Consider the following 18,815-nt stretch of genomic DNA (forward strand, 5'->3'; position numbering starts at 1 on the left):
CTGTGGGAGCCAAGACGCTTCCCCGTACTTTTAGGGTCTTTATCTGAGATTTCTGTTGCCCTTGCAAACATGGCTCAGTGATTGAAACCTCAAGAGGAACTGTGGATCAGCACAACTGTTCAGGCACCCTGGATTTATAGGAGGGTGTATTACTTTAGCAAATAGGATCGATACTAGATTTCTGCTCAGTGATACATAATAAATAGAGTTTATGTCAGAGAAATTGGTAGTGGTGGTGAGGAGGTAAACAGTTGGTGAAAGACTAATAATCCTACTGGGGCTTCAGACATTTGCACAAGGCCCAGGAGGGAGGCCATAGTCCTCCTTGGAAGGCTCTTCCTCCCGGAAGGACCAGGAATACATGAATGGCCACAGGGCCAGTCATTACACGGCATTAGTACAATGGCAAAGAAACAGCCTGAGGTGGGGGGTGAAAGGTGGGCTTGTTTTTTTGTCTTCTTTTATTTTTTAAAATGCATGTGTTTTATTCTATTGATGGGGATGGAATAGGGCAGACGACACATGAATAAATGTCCGTTTCATTCTCTTTTGGGTATGTGTTTATGCTACAAACCTAAAGGGTCTTAGAACTAATCTTAGATTGTTAGATTATCAGATAAACCCTTCTTTTCAGAAATGATGAAAATGAGGTCCAATTCTCCTTGGCCTAAATCCTTCCTAATCTGGCTGTACAAAAAGAAAAAAAAAAAACAAAAAACAAAAAACAAATAACAGGCTCTTTTCTGGTTCTTATTCACATTCCCAGCCCAGACTGGCTGTCAGTACGCCATGGCCATGCTTTGATGGAAAACAGTGTAAAGCTGAGTGTTGGCTAAATTCATTTTGGGATAGGTTTGAATTGACAGAGACAGGAATGAGCATGGGCCACGAGCATCACTGAGAAAGCCAGAAGCCAGACAGAGATGCGACTCAAGCCAGTCTGAAGGGCTCAAGACCTGTGGAGAGCCAACCAGGAGAGGCGCAAGAGCAGGATCTATCTAAGTACGATTTCTCTGGGCAAAGAGAAAAAGGCCTTGGATGGGGAGATCCTAAACTCTCTGTTAAATGAAATTTAGGCCAATGACCACATCAGGGTTACAGGCTTAACAAAGTAGAGAGAGAGTCAGACATGAAATGGAGACTCTGAATGCAGAAAAGGGAGCGGGCCAAGAACTCTAAAAGGCCGGAGTGCAGAACCCCGCCAGCTTTGGGTGACTCTGAGGGAACAAGATAAAGTATTGTGTTAACCCACAGTGAGATGGTTTCAGGAATGTGGCTACTTTCTATCTAGCTCTTTATAACTGAACTCCAAGATCTGATCACACTGAAATCATATGTTCCTCGTGAACCAACTGAGCATTAATTGCAGAGAAGCGGGTACTGAAGAGATGTAAAAGGGAAAGGCTATGAAACTCAAGATCCTGGTTTGAGAAGGTAGAAGTCCTGACCCCCACAGTAGTGAGGGTGAAAAATGATTCCTTTTGCTTAGGACATAGATAATGTGTTTTCCAGGCACAAACATAAAAGAGCATAAATATCCCCCGCTCGTGTGTGTGGTATTCTTTCATGATAAGCATATGCTTTTCCACATCACATGAGTACTAATAAATGCTAATCTTCCTCATCAATTAGGATTCTCATATGGGGGAAATGAAGCTATAACTAGTGATGGAGAAGTAAGAATTTAAACCTATTCAAAGCTTAAATGATAAGCTAATACATTTTTGCTTTAGTCAGAATATACTTTACATTGATAAGAGACTGCTGAGAATTGTTTTAAAAAATTATCCCTAAGCATTATTAAAAAGAAACATCAAAAGAAAAATTTTCTCAAATTGACAAATTGGACTTCTTCAAATTTAAAAACTTTTGTGCTACAAATGATTCCATCAAGAAAGAGAAAAGGCAACCCACAGAATAGGAGAAATGTCTGCAAATTATATATTTGATAAAGGACTGTATCTGGAATATGCAAAGAACTTTTTTTTTTTTTTTGAGACAGGGTCTGTCTGTCACCCAGGCTAGAGTGCAGTGGCATGATCTCAGTTCACTGCAACCTCCGCCTCACAGGTTCAAGTGATTCTCCTGCCTCAGCCTCCCAAGTAGCTGAGATTACAGGCACGTGCCACTGTGTCTGGCTAATTTTTGTATTTTTAGTAGAGACAGGGTTTTGCCATGTTGGCCGGGCTGGTCTTGAACTCCCGACCTCAAATGATTCACCCGTCTCGACCTCCCAAAGTGCTGGGATTATAGGCGTAAGCCACCACAGCCGGCCATAAAGAACTCTTACAATTTAATAATAAAAAGTCAAATAACCCAATTTTAATAGTCAAAAGATTGGACTAGACATATTCAAAGAAGATATACAAGTGGCCAATAAGCACATGAAAAGAGGCTCAGCATTATTAGTCAACTGGAAAATACAAGTCAAAACCACAATGAGATGCCTTCACCCCCACTCAGATGGCTATAATCAGAAAAGATGGATAATTACAAGTGTTGGTGAAGATGTAGCAACATCAGAACACTCGTACACAGCTGGTGGGAATATAAAATGATGCAGCCACTTTGGAAAAGAGTTCGGCAGTTCCTCAGAAGGTTAAAAATAGAGCAGCCACAGCCACATAACCTGGCCATTCCTAAATAATTGAAAATTTATGGCCAGGCGCAGTGGCTCATGCCTGCAATCCCAGCACTTTAGGAGGCCGAAGCGGGCGGATCATGAGGTCAGGAGATCGGGACCATCCTGGCTAACATGGTGAAACCCTGTCTCTACTGAAAAAAAAAAAAAAAAAAAAAAAAAATTAGCCAGGCGTGGTGATGGGCACCTGTAGTCCCAGCTACTCGGGAGGCTGAGGCAGGAGAATGGCGTGAACCCGGAAGTTGGAGATTGCAGTGAGCCGGGATGGTGCCACTGCACTCTAGCCTGGGCAACAGAGAGAGACTCCATCTCAAAAAAAAAAAAAAAATTGAAAATTTACGACCACATATACACTTGTACCTGAATGTTCACCACAGCATTATTCATAATAGCCAAAAGGCGGGAACAACCCAAACATCCATCAATTGATGACAATTGATAAACAAAGTGTGGTATATCCCTGCAACGGCATATTATTAAGCCACGAAAAGGAACGAAGTTGTGATACAACATGGATGAACCTTGAAAACATGACACTAAGGGAAAGACACAAAGGACCACATATTGTATGATTTCATTTACAGGAAATGTCTAAAATGGACAAATCTACAGAGACAGAAAGCACAGGAGTGATTGCCAGGGGCTGGGAGGAGGGAAGAATGGAAGTAGACTGCTGATGAGTTTGGAGTTTCTTTGTGGGGTGATGGAAATGCTCTGGAATTAGACAGTGGTGATGCTGCACAGCTTTGTGACTACACTAAAAATCACTGAATTGTGTGCTTTAAATGGGCAAATACTATGGAATATGAAATATACCTCAATAAAGCTGGTTTTTAAAAAACAGAGACTTTATTTGGATGAATGCCCCGACAACTACTAACGAGAAGGTGATATTTTCACCTTCCAGAAGCTCTGTGACTGAGGCAGGTATGGAGTTATGGGTTGGCTACAGGGAATGAGAGGATGTGGACAGAGAAGTCCCTGAGCTGTGTGTGGGAAGAGGAAGTGGCAAGAACAGCTTCTCAGAGATGTACCAGAAAAAACTGGGGGATATACAGGTGTATCTGTATCAACCAGCTAGAAGAAGGGCCTGGGAAATAAGGAAGGAAGGTGGAGGGGCCTGAGGAGTTATTTCATTCATGTATGCTTTTTTTTTTTTCTTTGAGACAGTTTCGCTTTTGTCGCCCAGGCTGGAGTGCAGTGGTGCAATCTCAGCTAACTGCAACCTCCACCTCCTGGGTTCAAACGATTCTCCTGCCTCAGCCTCCCAAGTAGCTGGGATTACAGGTGCCTGCCACCACACCCGGCTAATTTTTTGTATTGTTAGTAGAGACAGGGTTTCACCATGTTGGTCAGTCTGGTCTTGAACCCCTCACCTCAGATGATCCACCCACCTCGGCTTCCCAAAGTGCTGGGATTACAGGTGTGAGCCACCACACTCGGCCCTCATGCGTGGTTTTAATACACCACAGATTTCATAAGCATCATGAGTCCCTCTCTCCTCTATGGGGCACAGTTGCATGAAATGGAAAAACTCACTCGAACGTTCTCCACGTGGTGCTGATGAATTCAAGCTTTCCGAGGAAGATGTAGATGAAGACTCTGAATAACTCCTATCTCCCAATGCTGTGGGACTTCCTCCAGACTGTACAGTAGAGTCTGAGAACTGGGTCAACACTGAAGCATTCACACCTTCAGGATATGAAGCAGAGCTTCCTGTCACATCTGCAGATGTGCTGTTGGTCAAGAGCCAGTGTGCAGTGATCTCTCCACCTCTCATGGGTGCGACTGACCTAGACACAGTCTCAGTCTGAGACATGGGACTTCCATTTTGCACCTCAGAGCTGCTGGCAAGCTGATGTTCTCCAAAGGCTGTAAGGTAATACAGGAAAAAAGGCCATTACATAGGTATGAAAGAGATCCCTTGGCAACTAAGAAGTGAGACCTCTCTAGGGAAAGATTCTTTGCCAAGGAACCTGGTATAGTGTTTATTAAGTGTATTATGCACTATCATATTCTAAATAATTATTTCAAAACTCTTGGGTGGCAGCAAGAGAGTAATACAAAAAAATATAACTTGTTGAACAGGGGACCTTTGAAATAGCATGTGCAAGTAGCAAAGTAACCTATAGGCTTGAGTGTTTCATTCTCTTTCCCATAAAAAGTGTTCGAGAGAGTGAGTGTGTGGTTATGTACAACAAATACAATGCACATAAATATAGCACAGTCAGAGCACTTTCCTAAAACAGTTCTCATATGAATAAAGGTTATTCTAAATACCAAAGTATAGCAAAAACAAAAATCAATTATAAGGATTAAGCCAAACCACGAATTTGGGAATAATATTTATATCTGCACATTTATGCGGAAAGATGATCTGTACACAAAATAACTGAAGCTAGTTTGAAGAGTGGGCCAGGCTGTGTGCAGTGGCTCATGCCTGTAATCCCAGCACTTTGGGAGGGCAAGGCAGGAGGATTGCTTAGGGCCAGAGCTCAAGACCAGCCTGGACAACATTGCAAGACCCCATCTCTACAAAAAATAGAAAAATTAGCTGGATGGAGTGGCATGCACCTGTAGTCCCAGCTACTCTGGAGGCTAAGGTGAGAGATCACCTGAGCCTGGAGAGGTTGAGGCTGCAGTGAGCCGTAATCATGCCAGTGCACTCTAGCCTGGGTGACAGAGCCAGACATTGTCTTCAAAACAAAACAAAACATAAAGAGTAGGCCAGCTCTCAGCTTGAAGACCATCCTGTAGAGTGAAAAGAAGATGGAACCAAGAACCCTGAGGCTAAGGTCTCAACTCTACTGAGTGAGCTAAATGGCCAGGCACCCATTACTTAAACCCTCAGAGCCGTAGTTTTCTCATCTATAAGAAAGCAGGAGGAATGACACCTGTCTGACTAACTTCACAATGTTCTCATAAGAGTGACCATCAAAATGCAATAGTGCCATTAAAGAGCACACTTTTCTCTGGAGATTACAAATGGTCTTGAAGAGGTCCCCTAAGAAAATTCAATGATTTACAAATGTCCCTAATAGATCAAGTAAAGATGGAATACTTACTTGGGGAATCATTTTGCCAATGCAAAGACGTAAGTCCAAATTCATTTTCTGTGGATGGTTCAATGAATTCCTCATCCCCTGGATTCCCAGTTACTCTACTGTTTCTTCTCGATTCCACTGCAGAGGGTGAAAGAAGGACTGAGGCTGAAGTCGTGGCAATTCTGGAGTCCTTGGGGAAGCTTTCCGTCTTGCTCACAGGTCCCAGACTGACCGTCAAAGATCGGAGCGTTCTTGGGCCACCATCAGTGAACACGGTGGCAACATGCATTGTCTTTGTTTGACTAACTGAGGAGCTCTGGAGGCCAGTGGAGTTGTTAAGCTTCTCTGTACTTTCAGAAGCTACAATGGAAAAAGATATGCTTCAAAATTACTCAGGAGTTTAAGAAAATCCAGACTATATTCAAGATACAAATGACGTTTCTTACATTTTGGTGGATACATCTAAATACCATGGACCTAATATAGATACAAACATATCTATACACACGCATGCTACCAGGACACATGCCTGCACTCTCCCCTTACTAGGTCTAATCCTCACAGAGGAAGGTGGAGAACACCGAGATCCCTCACCAGGCACAATGAGAAGCTTATACGTTGTTTGCATTACTTGTTTTTTAAAGAGAAAGATGAAAATGTCTGCTGAATTCTACATTATAGCTTAAACAGGACTGGCCACTGTGATAAGGTTTTTGTTATTTTGTTCTGCTTTGTTTTAGCAATGTAACCTTTTTGTTCAAATGCTATTATTGATTCAAATATCATAATATAAAATGAATAAAAGTGAAGCTGCTGCAAGGTGCCCCACCCCAGGTCACTATTGAGGAGGCCTAGGGTTTTGCAGAACACAGCTGGGACACTCATGGCCTAGAGCAGTAATTCCTAGGCTTGTCACCATCAAGGGTTCTTTATTTTTCCCTACCTCATGGCCACCATAAGCCCTATGTTTTGAAAGACTATTAACCAAACTGCATTTATTAAGTAACAGAATTTCTAACCAGCAGGAAATACTTATTATTACCCCACAAATTTAATTCCACCCAAAAGCAAACAGGCTTCATTATCATACTTTGCCCCATTAAGCTTTAGAGACCAGCTCTCAAATCTGCATACTACTCCAATGGGCCCCTCAGAGATCAAGGACTCCAGGAGCATTTTCTCTAATAGATGGATGGCTGCCATGGGGAAACTGTCAAGAGCCTCAAGGAGTGAATCAGACGCTATTGGTCAAAAGGTGTAGTCTGCTCCACATAAGTACGGGTGTCTCCTTTCCACAAATAACTTTCCAAAGGATGCCCTGAGAACTGACCTCCAGAAAGGTCTATTAAAATCTTCACTCCAAACGGGAATAAACTGCAGGAAAGCTTAGGGAATGGAAAGAAACATGGTGGGTAAGACTAAAGTCACAAAAAGAGAGTGTTTTTCTTCTTTTTAGGCTAAAAATAATAAAAAGTACTCTACACTTATATAATAAAAGGCTTTGAGCTGTTAATTATGGCCTAGAGAAGGGAAAAAGGAAGTTGTCATTACAAACAATTCCTTGAAGACCAGTCCTATGTGCAGTTGTGAGCAAAACCACAAATAAATCTTAAGTATCACTACAGCGAGAGAGAGAGAGAGAGAGAGAGAGAGAGCAAGCATGGGAAACAAAAAGGTTCCTCTCATTCTTGTGCAAAACCATAAAACCAGCTATATCCAGAACACAGCCGGCAGCTCTGGTCACCCCACTTTAATGGAGACAAAATGAAGATGCAGGCAATCTATAAAACTAGTAATGGAAACAAGAAACAGAAAGACCTGGACACAAAAATAGAGTCCCAGACCACCAAAACCCACCTCTACTTAAAAACATAAACCAAACCAAACAAAACAAACAAAACACACTTCAGTATTAAAAAAAGAAAGAAAGAAAAAAAAAAAAAGAAAAGAAAGCATTATAGATATGCCCCAAATCCTCACTCAACCATGTGACTTCTCAGCCCTAACTTCATTAGAGTCATCATTTATATCCACCAAATTACAGCCTCATTAGCTTGCTAGAGGTTCTTTCAAAACACTTTTATTCCCAGGATACTGCATTAATTTCATCCACTCAACATTCCCATCAAAATCCAGTGGTCGGCCGGGTGCAGTGGCTCATGCCTGTAATCCCAGCACTTTGGGAGGTTGAGGCGGGTGGGTCACCTGAGGTTAGGAGTTTGACACCAGCCTGGCCAACATGGTGAAACACCATCTCTACTAAAAATACAAAAATTAGCCGGCTGTGGTGGTGGGTGCCTGTAATCTCAGCTACTCGGGAGGTTGAGGCAGGAGAATTGCTTGAACCTGGGAGGTGGAGGTTGCAGTGAGCTGAGATTGTGCCACTGCACTCCAGCCTAAGCAAGAGAGAGAGACTTGGTCTCAAACAAACAAAAAAAACAAACAAAAACAAAACAAAACAAACAAACCAAAAAAACTCCAGTGGTGATACTGAATTCAGCCTGAAAAACCCAGGCCTGTCCATCTCTAGTGGATTTAGCAAATCAATGACCACAGAAATATAATTACAAAAGTCACAAATGCTGAAAGTCATGAAAGGAAAAGTGCTCTGTTTTTCCCTGACTCTGAGAGCTCTGCAGAACATTGCTTCTTTATCTCATTATCTCATCATTATCATCATTATCAAAAACTACCATTTACTGACCAATTATGGCTTGCAAGGCATTGGGCTAAGTACATTATATACAAATCTCATTTAATCCTCATGGGAAAGCTATGAAATGTGTGTGAATACTTTGGCAGAGTTGGTGACTCTTCATAAAAAGAGAAAATGTTTGGTCAAACTAATCTACAAACACCACTTATATTACTAAATGAGCACCTGTTAAATAAATCTAGGGGGAAATGTACCACATTTCTAATCAACAGGCTGGATTCTTGGTTATTTAATAATTGCCCTTCTTGCTCATTTCTACCCCGAAAGCAGCCATTCAAAGACGGAAAGACCATCCATCTGGGAGCAGAAACAAGCCAAATTCCTGATCTTTATAATGGGAGGTTGCAAGAATGCCTACTCGTCTGCTAAAAGTACATGGGTCTCTCTTCAATCACAGCACAAAACCCTGGAACCTCAGGAACACATCGGAACGCTCAACCTTGACCTGACTGCTATCCAGAACTTGCCGAAAGTACAGCTGAAGCAGCTGATATTTGAGAAAGATACGTCACATCTGCAATCTTCTGAGTTATTTATGCTCTCTTTCTTTACAAAGTAAAATCACCACAAAGCAATTTACCTGGACCACAGTAGCTTAGCTACCCACAGAAATACTTTCATAAGTTGAGATACATTATTATACCCTCAGCTCCTACTGAGAATCTATATAAAAATCACCTTTTAAAGAACATTAGCACAATTTCCACAAAACAGCAATTGAAGGCATTTTCCATTATGATTCTCAACATTTCTTACATAAACAGTCCTCTTAAAATGTACTGCCCCCAAACACTTATGCCTATGGATGAAATTGTATGCTTACTTTATCTGAAAACAATTGCATGCCCCACCCGGTTTCCCTTTGTGCCCTGGTTTCCAGGAAGCTCAGTACTAAATTTAGTGCTCAATTGTAGCCACTCTCACACAATTCAACATACACATATCTCTTTCCACCTTCAAAAGGGAGCTTTTTTTCCCTGTTTGTTGCTTTGTTTGCTTTTCCCTCCGATGATCAAATAGTGCAATGGTCATTATTAAAAAATATGGAACACATAGAAAGACATAAAGCAGCAAAAGATATAAAGCAGCAAGAAAAACAATTTCCAATGGTTTCTGATCTCTTTTTAAAAATCTGATTCCATTGCCTAGGCCTATACTTGCTTTAACACTGTAAGGCATACAATTTGGTTTCGGAAGCAGGTAACTCCTGACTATCCCAGCCTCGGAAGAGGTTATGTTGCATGCATGTTTCTGTGTAGCTGAGTGAAGAGTGAAACGAGGCACAGAATACAAAGGCTGAATACACGTGGACTCATAGATGCTGAAACTAGAATCTTTCAGATCATCTGCTCAAATTCCTTCATGTTCCAAATAAGGAGCCCCCTCCTCTCCATGCCAGGCTCCTAGCTATCTTCCTTGTGTTCACCTAGTGAGGCGCATCACTCATCGGACTGGTGTAAGCGCCAGGCTTTTCACAGGGTCATATTTCCTAGTGGGTGGAGTGGCCAAGTGTTCACCTCCTTTGCTTTTGTTTTTCCAGAGCTGGCCAGCCAGGCTGAGTCGACTCCAGGTCTCCCTGGCAGGTCCTGCTGGCTCTCTCTCAGCACTCTTGCCTGAGTGCCTAGAGCTCCTGTATCGTGTAGTCAGAAAGGGACAGTAATGTCTCAACATTTAGATTCAAGGGGAAGACTCTGGTTAGTGGGTTACCAGATGCCAGCCCAGCTTTAAAAACAAAGCAGAACTTTGTTTCCCATGTAACTTCAGGTCTTTGTACATGTACCCTCTGCATCCCCATGGGGAGGAGGGGAGGTTGGCAGGATGGATTCAGACATACTTGGATGCCTGGTGAGAACCCCATTTAACAGCACCCAGAGCCATCTCTAATATCTAAAAGGGTGGTGGGACTCTACCTCGAACTGAACACACAGTTCACTAAAAAGGAAGAGAAATGCTCAGTAAAAGACTCAAGAGATATGAAAGATACGATGAAACTCACCAGCAGTTAAAAGTATAAGCTTTTAAAAGGACGGATGGTAAAGAATTTCAGGGACAATTAATTTTTTAGTGTTGAAAAATATAGGTGAATATAGAGTCATAGAGTCAAGTCCAGTAAAGTTGGAAACATAGGCTGATTTTTCAAATATACCACCAAAGTAGGTTGAATTTAAATTATAAATATTAAATGATCCTGACCAGAATCAAAGCATAGCTTCCTAAAAAATGCTTCCTTTCTACCGTTTAGTAAAGTTGTAAATCACTGAACCACAGAACTTTGAGGCTGGAAGAATTGCAGCTTTTATCCAATCCAAGCAATGTTTATGAATAATCTTAAAAAGCAACCTTCTAAAAACATGAATCATGAATTATATCCAAATCCAGTCAGCAGGAAACTGTATACAGGGTATGTGGAAGAAGAATTGGCTGCTTTAAACAGGCACTCCAGAAGGGACTCCTGGGTTTAGTTTTTGCTTTGATGACACAAACCCAAACTCCTAGTCTCGCAAGTTACTTCTAAAAACCTCTGACCTGTAAAAATTTTGCAATGGCAATTTTGGAGACAACCTAACCTCTATTTTCCAAGAACATTTCCAACCCTCTCTGTCCTGCTCCCTATGGTATGAGGATGAAAACACAAGCAGCACACACAAACACTGAATAAAACCTCGGAGAAGAAAAAAGATGGTCAGAGTTTCCAATACTCTCTTTGGCCCATGGCATGATGTGCCCTGTGAGGGTATCTGGGCACATGCTAATCCCTATGTCTTATCGGCTGCACCTTGTTCTTGGGCGAGGGGGAACCTAAAGGAAGTAACAGACACAGCCCGTGTCCTCAAGAGGATTACAGTCTCTCTGGGCAGAGAGGCATTAGATGACCTGCTATGATGAGGTGTACAGCACAGAGGACCAGATGGTTGAAGAAAGGCTCAGGAATCCCTGAGCTGAGACTTAAGTGATGAATAGTAATTGGAACAGCAGAGAGAGAGGAGAGCACTCCACAGCTGTAGTTACTAATATCACACCTTGCAAACTCCTGCATTATATCTGCTTTTTTTTTCAAAATGATGCCTAGAAAAATGTACACTCATGTTTTCTTTACCATTGAAGGAAACATTTTTGCAATAATGAAGAAATAAAAATCTCACTCCTAATCAAATGGTACAATGCTCACCATTTCATGCACCCCAAGGTAAGGTCTCTTGTTTGAGAATAGACACCAATGGCTGGGTGTGGTGGCTCACGCCTGTAATCCCAGCACTTTGGGAGGCCAAGGTGAGTGGATCGCCTGAGGTCAGGAGTTCAAGACCAGCCTGGCCAACATGCTGAAACCCCGTCTCTACTAAAAATACAAAAATTAGCCGGGCATGGTGATGGGCGCCTGTAATCCCAGCTACTCAGGAGACTGAGGCAGGAGAATCGCTTGAACCTGGGAGGCAGAGGTTGCAGTGAGCTGAGATCGCGTCACTGTACTCCAGCCTGGGCGACAAAAAAAGAAAAACTATGTTAAACATGAGGCTCTGAGATAAACTGGGTAGGTTGTACCTACTTCCACTCCAAGTACCTGGCATTAGAGGAATGGCATTTTGGCTTGATGTCTTTTCCCCTTACCCACTATTATGAGTATGTAACTAGCTGGCTATGCACATTGATTTATGTCTACTTTGAGTGACTTCCGAGTGTTAAGCTGGGTATGTGGCACTCACATGTGGAAAGGTCTAGGAGAGGAGAGGAAGCTGCTGTCCTGTAGAAATGCAGCCAGGAGAGATCTGGTCCTGAGGAATTTCTCTTCCTAGAAGGCGTGGTCAGCTCTCCCATCTCCAAAGCAGGAAGAAAGGACGGGCTCCAAGCCGAAGTGGTGGCCTCTTGGCTGTGCACAGTCCCTTCTTCTGACAGCCCCATCGCCCTCTCTGTTCCCATCTCCGAGGCTGTTCCACTCTTTGTTTGAAAAGCGGCAATTCTTTCATCGAACTCTGAACTGCTGGATGGCAGGTGAAGACTTTCCGAGGCTGAAAACAGACAAAAACAATTAGAATTCCACCAGCAGACTTCAAAATGTCTTAATATGCTTTTAGGGGGCTCAGTTCTGACATCTACAAAATATACAGACATAAGAAGAAATTAGGAGAATAATTCATTCTATGAAAAATAAACTCCTGAAAGAGACCACAGACCAAGGTCTGTGTATTAGATCTCACAAAGATTCTGTGTATTGTGGTAAAATTCTCAGAAAAGGAGCTCACTGGAGGTAAGTATCAGACAATATGGAATCAGAGATCAGGGTCTGATCATCAGGACCCAGCATCCACATTCCACCAGATTGGTCCCAGAATGTACCTGAAAGCAATATAAACAAAATTCCTAATATCTGGGTGACCAAGAGAACCAGGGAATGTCATGTGCAGAGTTTCTAAGCTCTGTAGGAATCATTTATGAATACAAAAGACTTTCATATGCATCTTTACAGAATCGAGTCCCTCCCAACCAGATCTCCTGCCACTAGGACCTGAAACCATGGAGTCATCTCTGACGGCTTCATCCTTTACTTTCAGGCCATCAACAGGTCCTATCACTTTTCCTTGGTGAAGTCTCTACCAATCCCCTCCTCTTCATCCCTGTGGCCACGAGGCCACATCGCAGCACCTGGTGTCTGAATTTCTCTGTCTGTCTGGGTGGTCCCTTTGACTCCAGGTTCACTCCATCCTCCTACCCCCATGCTAGACATCCTGTACCTGCCTGCCAGGCGAATCCTCCTCAAATTCACTTTAGTTATGTCACTTACTTGCTCAGAAACCTTCACTGACTCTTGTTACCACACCAAATCTAAACTGCCAGGTTTCAAAAGTCCTCCGTGATTGTCCCTAACCCCGTTCACGCAATGGTCCTACCTGTTCCTCCTCTCCTTTGTGGGCAACTGATGCCCTCCCCAAGGGAGCCTGCTGGCCTTACCACCCTACAGAGAGGCCACACCTGTCTTTCTCTCCTCTGCACCTCACTCTTGTTGTCCAGGCATTCCACACCTCAGCACCCCCACCACCTTGCTCAGATACATACACATAAGCTCTAATCCCAGTTCTGAAACCTGTTAACTGTTTGACCTACACATATTGGGACAACTAACTTCTCTGAGCTTCAGTTTCCAAATGCCTAAAAGGAGAATAACATGATCTCATAGGCTTGCTAGAAGGATTGAGAGAACAGACATGGTGGTATGTAGTAGGTCCCTAATTAATGCTAGTTTTCTTAGTCTTCTCTTCCTCAGTGAAATTTTACCCATTGAGCCCCAGCACCTTCTTGACATTCTTTGCTAAAAATAGCAAACCACCAAGCTGTGCACACCAGGGCAAGAACAACCGTTTGGGCCACATCAACACAAACCAAACCCAAGCCTGTCGCAGCTATGCATCCCACAAAACCTACTGCCTCTGAGACCCTCGGGTGTGGCAGGCTCCCTGGAAAAAGAATGAAGTTCGGATTCCACTGGCCATGGATCACAGATACCACAGGACCAGCAAATCTGCACCCTTGTCTGGTCTGTATTGACAAGCATAATACATATGAGGCCTAAGTCACAGGTCTGACCCACCCCAGCCTAGGAACCCTGGAAGGGCACAATGGCTCAGAATGGGGTTGTGGGGAATGGCAGAAACTTTGGTTTCCAGGACTGGACACACATGCATGAAATGCGCATCATCAGCACAAGCTCACCTAAGTTGCCACTCTGGGAAGTCAGAGCTGTTGCTATCCCCAGTGAGTACCCAACAGGCAAAATGGTGAAGTTTGTTCTACTTGAAGAGCCGCTCCTTCCTCTAGCATCTGCTGTTTCAGCGAGTAGAGTGAGGTTTTCTGGAGCATCCGAAGCAGCATGGCTCTTCCCGGAGGTCTGAACCATCACGCCCTCTTTGGAGGACACTGTTGAAAAGTCCTCTTGATTCTGATAGAAGGTGATGTTTTCTACATGGGCCTCAGTGTTACTTTCTGGCCAATGTTTCCAGGCAGCATCTGAAAGAAGAAGAGGATGCATCAGGGAGAGTTTGCTGGCTTCTGAAAAGAAAAGTAAACCTTCAGAAAAGACACCGTGAAATACATCAGTAGAGAGTGAATTCAAGTAAAAGAATTTTAGCCAGGCGCGATGGCTCACACCTATAATCCCAGCACTTTGGAAGGCTGAGGCGGGTGGATCACCTGAGGTCGGGAGTTCGAGACCAGCCTGGCCAACATGGTAAAACCCTGTCTCTATTAAAAATACAAAAAAATTAGCCGGTCGTGATGGCAGGTGCCTGTAATCCCATCTTCTAGGGAGGCTGAGGCAGGAGAATCACTTGAACCCAAGAGGCAGAGGTTGCGGTGAGCCAAGAACGTGCCATTGCACTCCAGCCTGGCCAACAAGAGTGAAACTCCATCTTAAAAAATAATAATTTCACCTTTCTTTTTTTCCCATATTCATTATTCTTATAATTCAGAGGAAGGAATTATGAAGCAACAATATAATACAGGATTAAATTTCATTGTGCATAGAATAAATGATGGAAATTTATTGATAGAAAGAGATCAACATGGGGCTCATGGAAGAGCAACTGAACCTCTGGCACCTGTGCAGGGTCAGAGAGGGGATTGGAGGAGGAAGATTGGATGTAAGCAAAAGGCAAGAAGCATCTCATATTCGCCAAAGTTGCTAACTGTGCCTTCTGGGGTGGGTGGTAGGAAGCTATTATAAAAGCTGGCAGCCCTTGACCCTGACACCTACTCTTGCAGGTGGGAGCTGTAATGCGCAATTCTGATAAAACATGAAGATTCTGGCAATATTACTAAAACTTGTGTGATGTGAATGGGTTTGAGGCAACAATTCCAAATTGAATTTATCTGAAGGAGATACTCAAGAATGTGGACAAAGATTTAGCTGCATAGATGTTCATTACAGCATTGTTTACAGTAGAAAGAGGAAAAGAAAGAACAAACCTAAAACTCCTTCAGCAGGTTATCAATTAAATCAGTTACAGTAGACAGTATCCACAAGAAAGAAAACTATGTGGTCACTGAATTGGTGCTATAAAATAAAGATATTCTTCAGGGATTGTTGAATTAAAACAGCATGCTTCAAATAGACTTTATATGTAATGATCTCATTTTGTGAAAAATAATAATAACAGTAAATATGCACAGAGGTAGGTAGCAGACGTAGATGCCTGATGTGTATTCATTCAAGCATTGCACAAAGATGAAGACAGGTCCTCTTATACTTCCCATTTTACATAGGAAGCAAAGGAGGCATGGAGGGTGGGGGAGGTCATGCATCTTGCCCAAGTCGCACAGTCAAAAAGCAGGAGGGCCAGGCAGCCTGCTCCAAACTCAGGCCCCTCACTCGCCAGCTGTGCTCAGCTGGAAGGGAAAATGGTGGAGAGGAGAATGGTTTCCAGTTGGGAGTGCTGACAAAATAATGCTGTTGAGTATGGACTGTTACTTGAAGCCTGTATATTAGGAATATATTTATATTAGTCAGAAAATATATTTAAATGATAGTTAACTTCCATAACACCCAAGATGGTGGCAAAGAGGGTATTAGTTAAAAATGTTCTGAGGATGAAGTTAAAGTTGGGGGTTAAATTGGGCAAAAGGAAGTCATGCGTAGCATCAAATGCCATTTGTCAAGGCAGGAGGTTCAGGGTCAGAGCAGGTGCGTGGGATGCCCAAGTCAGGTCCAAGAAAGCTGCCCTGTTACTCTGGAAAAGTCTGCACCCAACCTGGCCACTGCTTAGAAGCCAAAGCTGGGCCACTGCTGAGTGCTGGGTCACTGCTGGGTGCCAGGCCCCTAAAAAATAGTACCAAAACCAAACAGCATTCTGAGAACACTGTCCTTTCCCCATACATCCAAACTAATATGGAATCCAATATCAAATATGGGTGCCAATTGAGGGACACTGAGCAAGGGTGAGGACAGGGCCACATGAAGTTGTCGCTGATTACGTGACTCTCTGAAAAAACCATTTAATTTTCCCCACTTGGAAATGTTATTTCTCTTTCTGTTTGGGAATGGGGACTGTGGGCATTGGTGAGAAACCTCTGTGGGGATGAATGGAATCACTTCGATTTATATGAATCAAACAAAAATGGCAAACCATCGGACAAGTAGAGGCTGCAGGTAGAACCTACAGTTTGTATCTAAATACCACACACACACACACATACATACATACATACACACACACACACACCCACATATACCCCCCACACACACACATACACACACAGGCACACATACACACACATACACATGCACACATACACATATACACACACACACATACACTTAAACACATACACACACAGGCATGCATACACACACACACACGCACACACACACACGCACACACACATACACACGGAACAAGTTATCTTTCAGATCAGTGCTGCCTAAGAGATACTGAGTCACAAACACAATCCACATGTGTACACTTTAAATTTTCTAGTAGCTGCATTTTTTAAATTAAAAAATGTGAAATTAATTTCAATATTAATATTTTATTTCACTCAACATATCCAAAAGATTATCACTTCAATATGTAACTGATATAAAAATATTGAGATATTTTATATTCCTTTTTTGGTATTAAACATTTAAAATCCAGTGAATGTTTTAGGAGCCACGTCTCAAGAGCTCCATAGCCACACGTGGCTGGTGGCTGCATCAACCACACATGGCTGGTGGCTGCATCACTTGCCAGTGCAGTTCTAGATCAATGGTTCTGAACATTTCTCCACTCTGATTCACTCCTTCTAGAAGCAGTGGCTCACTTATTTGGGGTTAGGGGGTGATGATTATAAAAAACTTCCAGAAGACATTCTAACAAACTTTCCTGAGGGAATCACTTCCTCCCCAAATCCCTAGAGATAACTGTTTTTATGCCTCCTGTTCTGTTTCCTGTGGGTGATAATTAACAGAGGCTTCCTGGAGGGGGAGGGAAGTTGCCATGCCTCTGGGCTCCTCTGGGGCCCAGTTCCAGACAGGCAAGACCCACATGCAGCTAGAAATGGGATGTGGAAGGGCGTTTCCAGGGGCAGCCGCAAGGCCTGTAAGTTCAACTTGAGAGACTGGGGTTACAGACAACAGTGGCCCACAGGGCAGGTCCCTTTGTTCTACCTCTGGGAGCTGCGAAGGCAAGCTGGTCTCCTGGGAGGAGGTGAAAGGTCTGAGGATGCTTTCTGTCTCCTCTTGGCTAACTGTGCACAATGAGACATTATTCTCCAAGGAAGACAGAGAGAAGTGATTGTGGGGAAGCAGAAGGGACTCAAAACCCATGCCCCAAAGCTGGCCAGCTCTGAGCAAAGGGAAGGCAATGAACTTGGCTCCATTACAACCTTCAGACAAGGTGAGACTCAGCCATTGGCGAGTGTGGTGGGGCCTTTGAGGAAGCAGCTTTGTTCCCTTCCTCTCCAAGGACCAGGATTGGAAGTCCCAGAGCCCATTCAGCTCAGGGAACTCCAGTGCAGTCTCCGAGGGGAAAAGAATGGCCACATGCAGACAGGGCAGGACCCACACTGACCTGCTCTCTCTTCCTAGAGGGGTGACTAAAGATGTAAGAAAGAAAAAATGCACACCATAAACAAAACTAAAAGGTAGACAACAGTCCTGCAGTATCCTCCATAACCCTGCCACTATAAACAACTCAAAATGCTGAATAAAATATTTTTTTAAAAAAATTTCTAAAAGCACTGCTGAGCTGGCAAGTAAGTAAATAATCAAATCTGAGGCCAAAAATGAACCATGACTAGGAATTCAGAGAAGTGAGCTAATGTTGAGGCTGGCAGCTGCCCCGGAGGCACCTGTTCAACATTTGTGACCTTGAATTTCTGTTCTGATGGCTGCCAAGAATCAGGAGATGGGAGCCACAATTCTCAAGGAGGGAATCCAACAGGAAACCACTGTGTAAAGCTGGGACTTTACACAGCTATGCCTTGGGTGTAAGGCAAATAGAAACAAACCGGCCCCGCAGAAGGGCACAGCAAGGAAACCTGGCCCTTCAATCTTTGTTTCAAGTGAAAGAAAAAATAAATCTCACTCGAGTATATATAACCATAAAGCTAGCCCTCGTATAGGTGTGCTGTATGTCACATTACCTCTGTGGTCTAAACTGAGGATGTATTTACGAGTGGTCCTGAATCCTGGGAATGTACTAAAACCCACCGAATTGTATACTTTCAAAGGGTAAACTTTATGGCATGTAAATCAGGGACCTCCAAACCCAGGACATGGACTGGTAGCGGTCCACGGGCTATTAGGAACCAGGCTGCACAGGAGGAGGTGAGCAGTGGGCGAGCGAGCATTACCGCCTTAGCTCCGCCTCAGCTCCGCCTCCTGACAGATCAGCAGTGGCATCAGATTCTCAAATGAGCAAGAACATTATTGTGAACTGCGCATGTG

At 43.3% G+C, this 18,815-nt stretch overlaps 1 protein-coding gene across 2 annotated transcripts in view; it reads right to left on the reverse strand.

Annotated features, from left to right (window-relative positions):
- Window positions 1–18,815, reverse strand: part of HEG1 (heart development protein with EGF like domains 1) — a 90,184-nt gene that overhangs the window by 49,114 nt on the left and 22,255 nt on the right. For both annotated transcript variants that reach the window (XM_055383846.2, XM_019024399.4), the window contains exons 2-5: window positions 14,105–14,398; window positions 12,103–12,405; window positions 5,707–6,045; window positions 4,181–4,513 (exon numbers count right to left, since the gene is read on the reverse strand). In XM_055383846.2, the coding sequence (XP_055239821.2) occupies window positions 4,181–4,513; window positions 5,707–6,045; window positions 12,103–12,405; window positions 14,105–14,398 (1,269 nt within the window). The remainder of the gene's footprint in view (window positions 1–4,180; window positions 4,514–5,706; window positions 6,046–12,102; window positions 12,406–14,104; window positions 14,399–18,815) is intronic.

The sequence above is a fragment of the Gorilla gorilla genome, chromosome 2 (genome assembly GCF_029281585.2).
Source record: "Gorilla gorilla gorilla isolate KB3781 chromosome 2, NHGRI_mGorGor1-v2.1_pri, whole genome shotgun sequence".
Classification (NCBI taxonomy): Eukaryota; Metazoa; Chordata; class Mammalia; order Primates; family Hominidae; genus Gorilla; species Gorilla gorilla.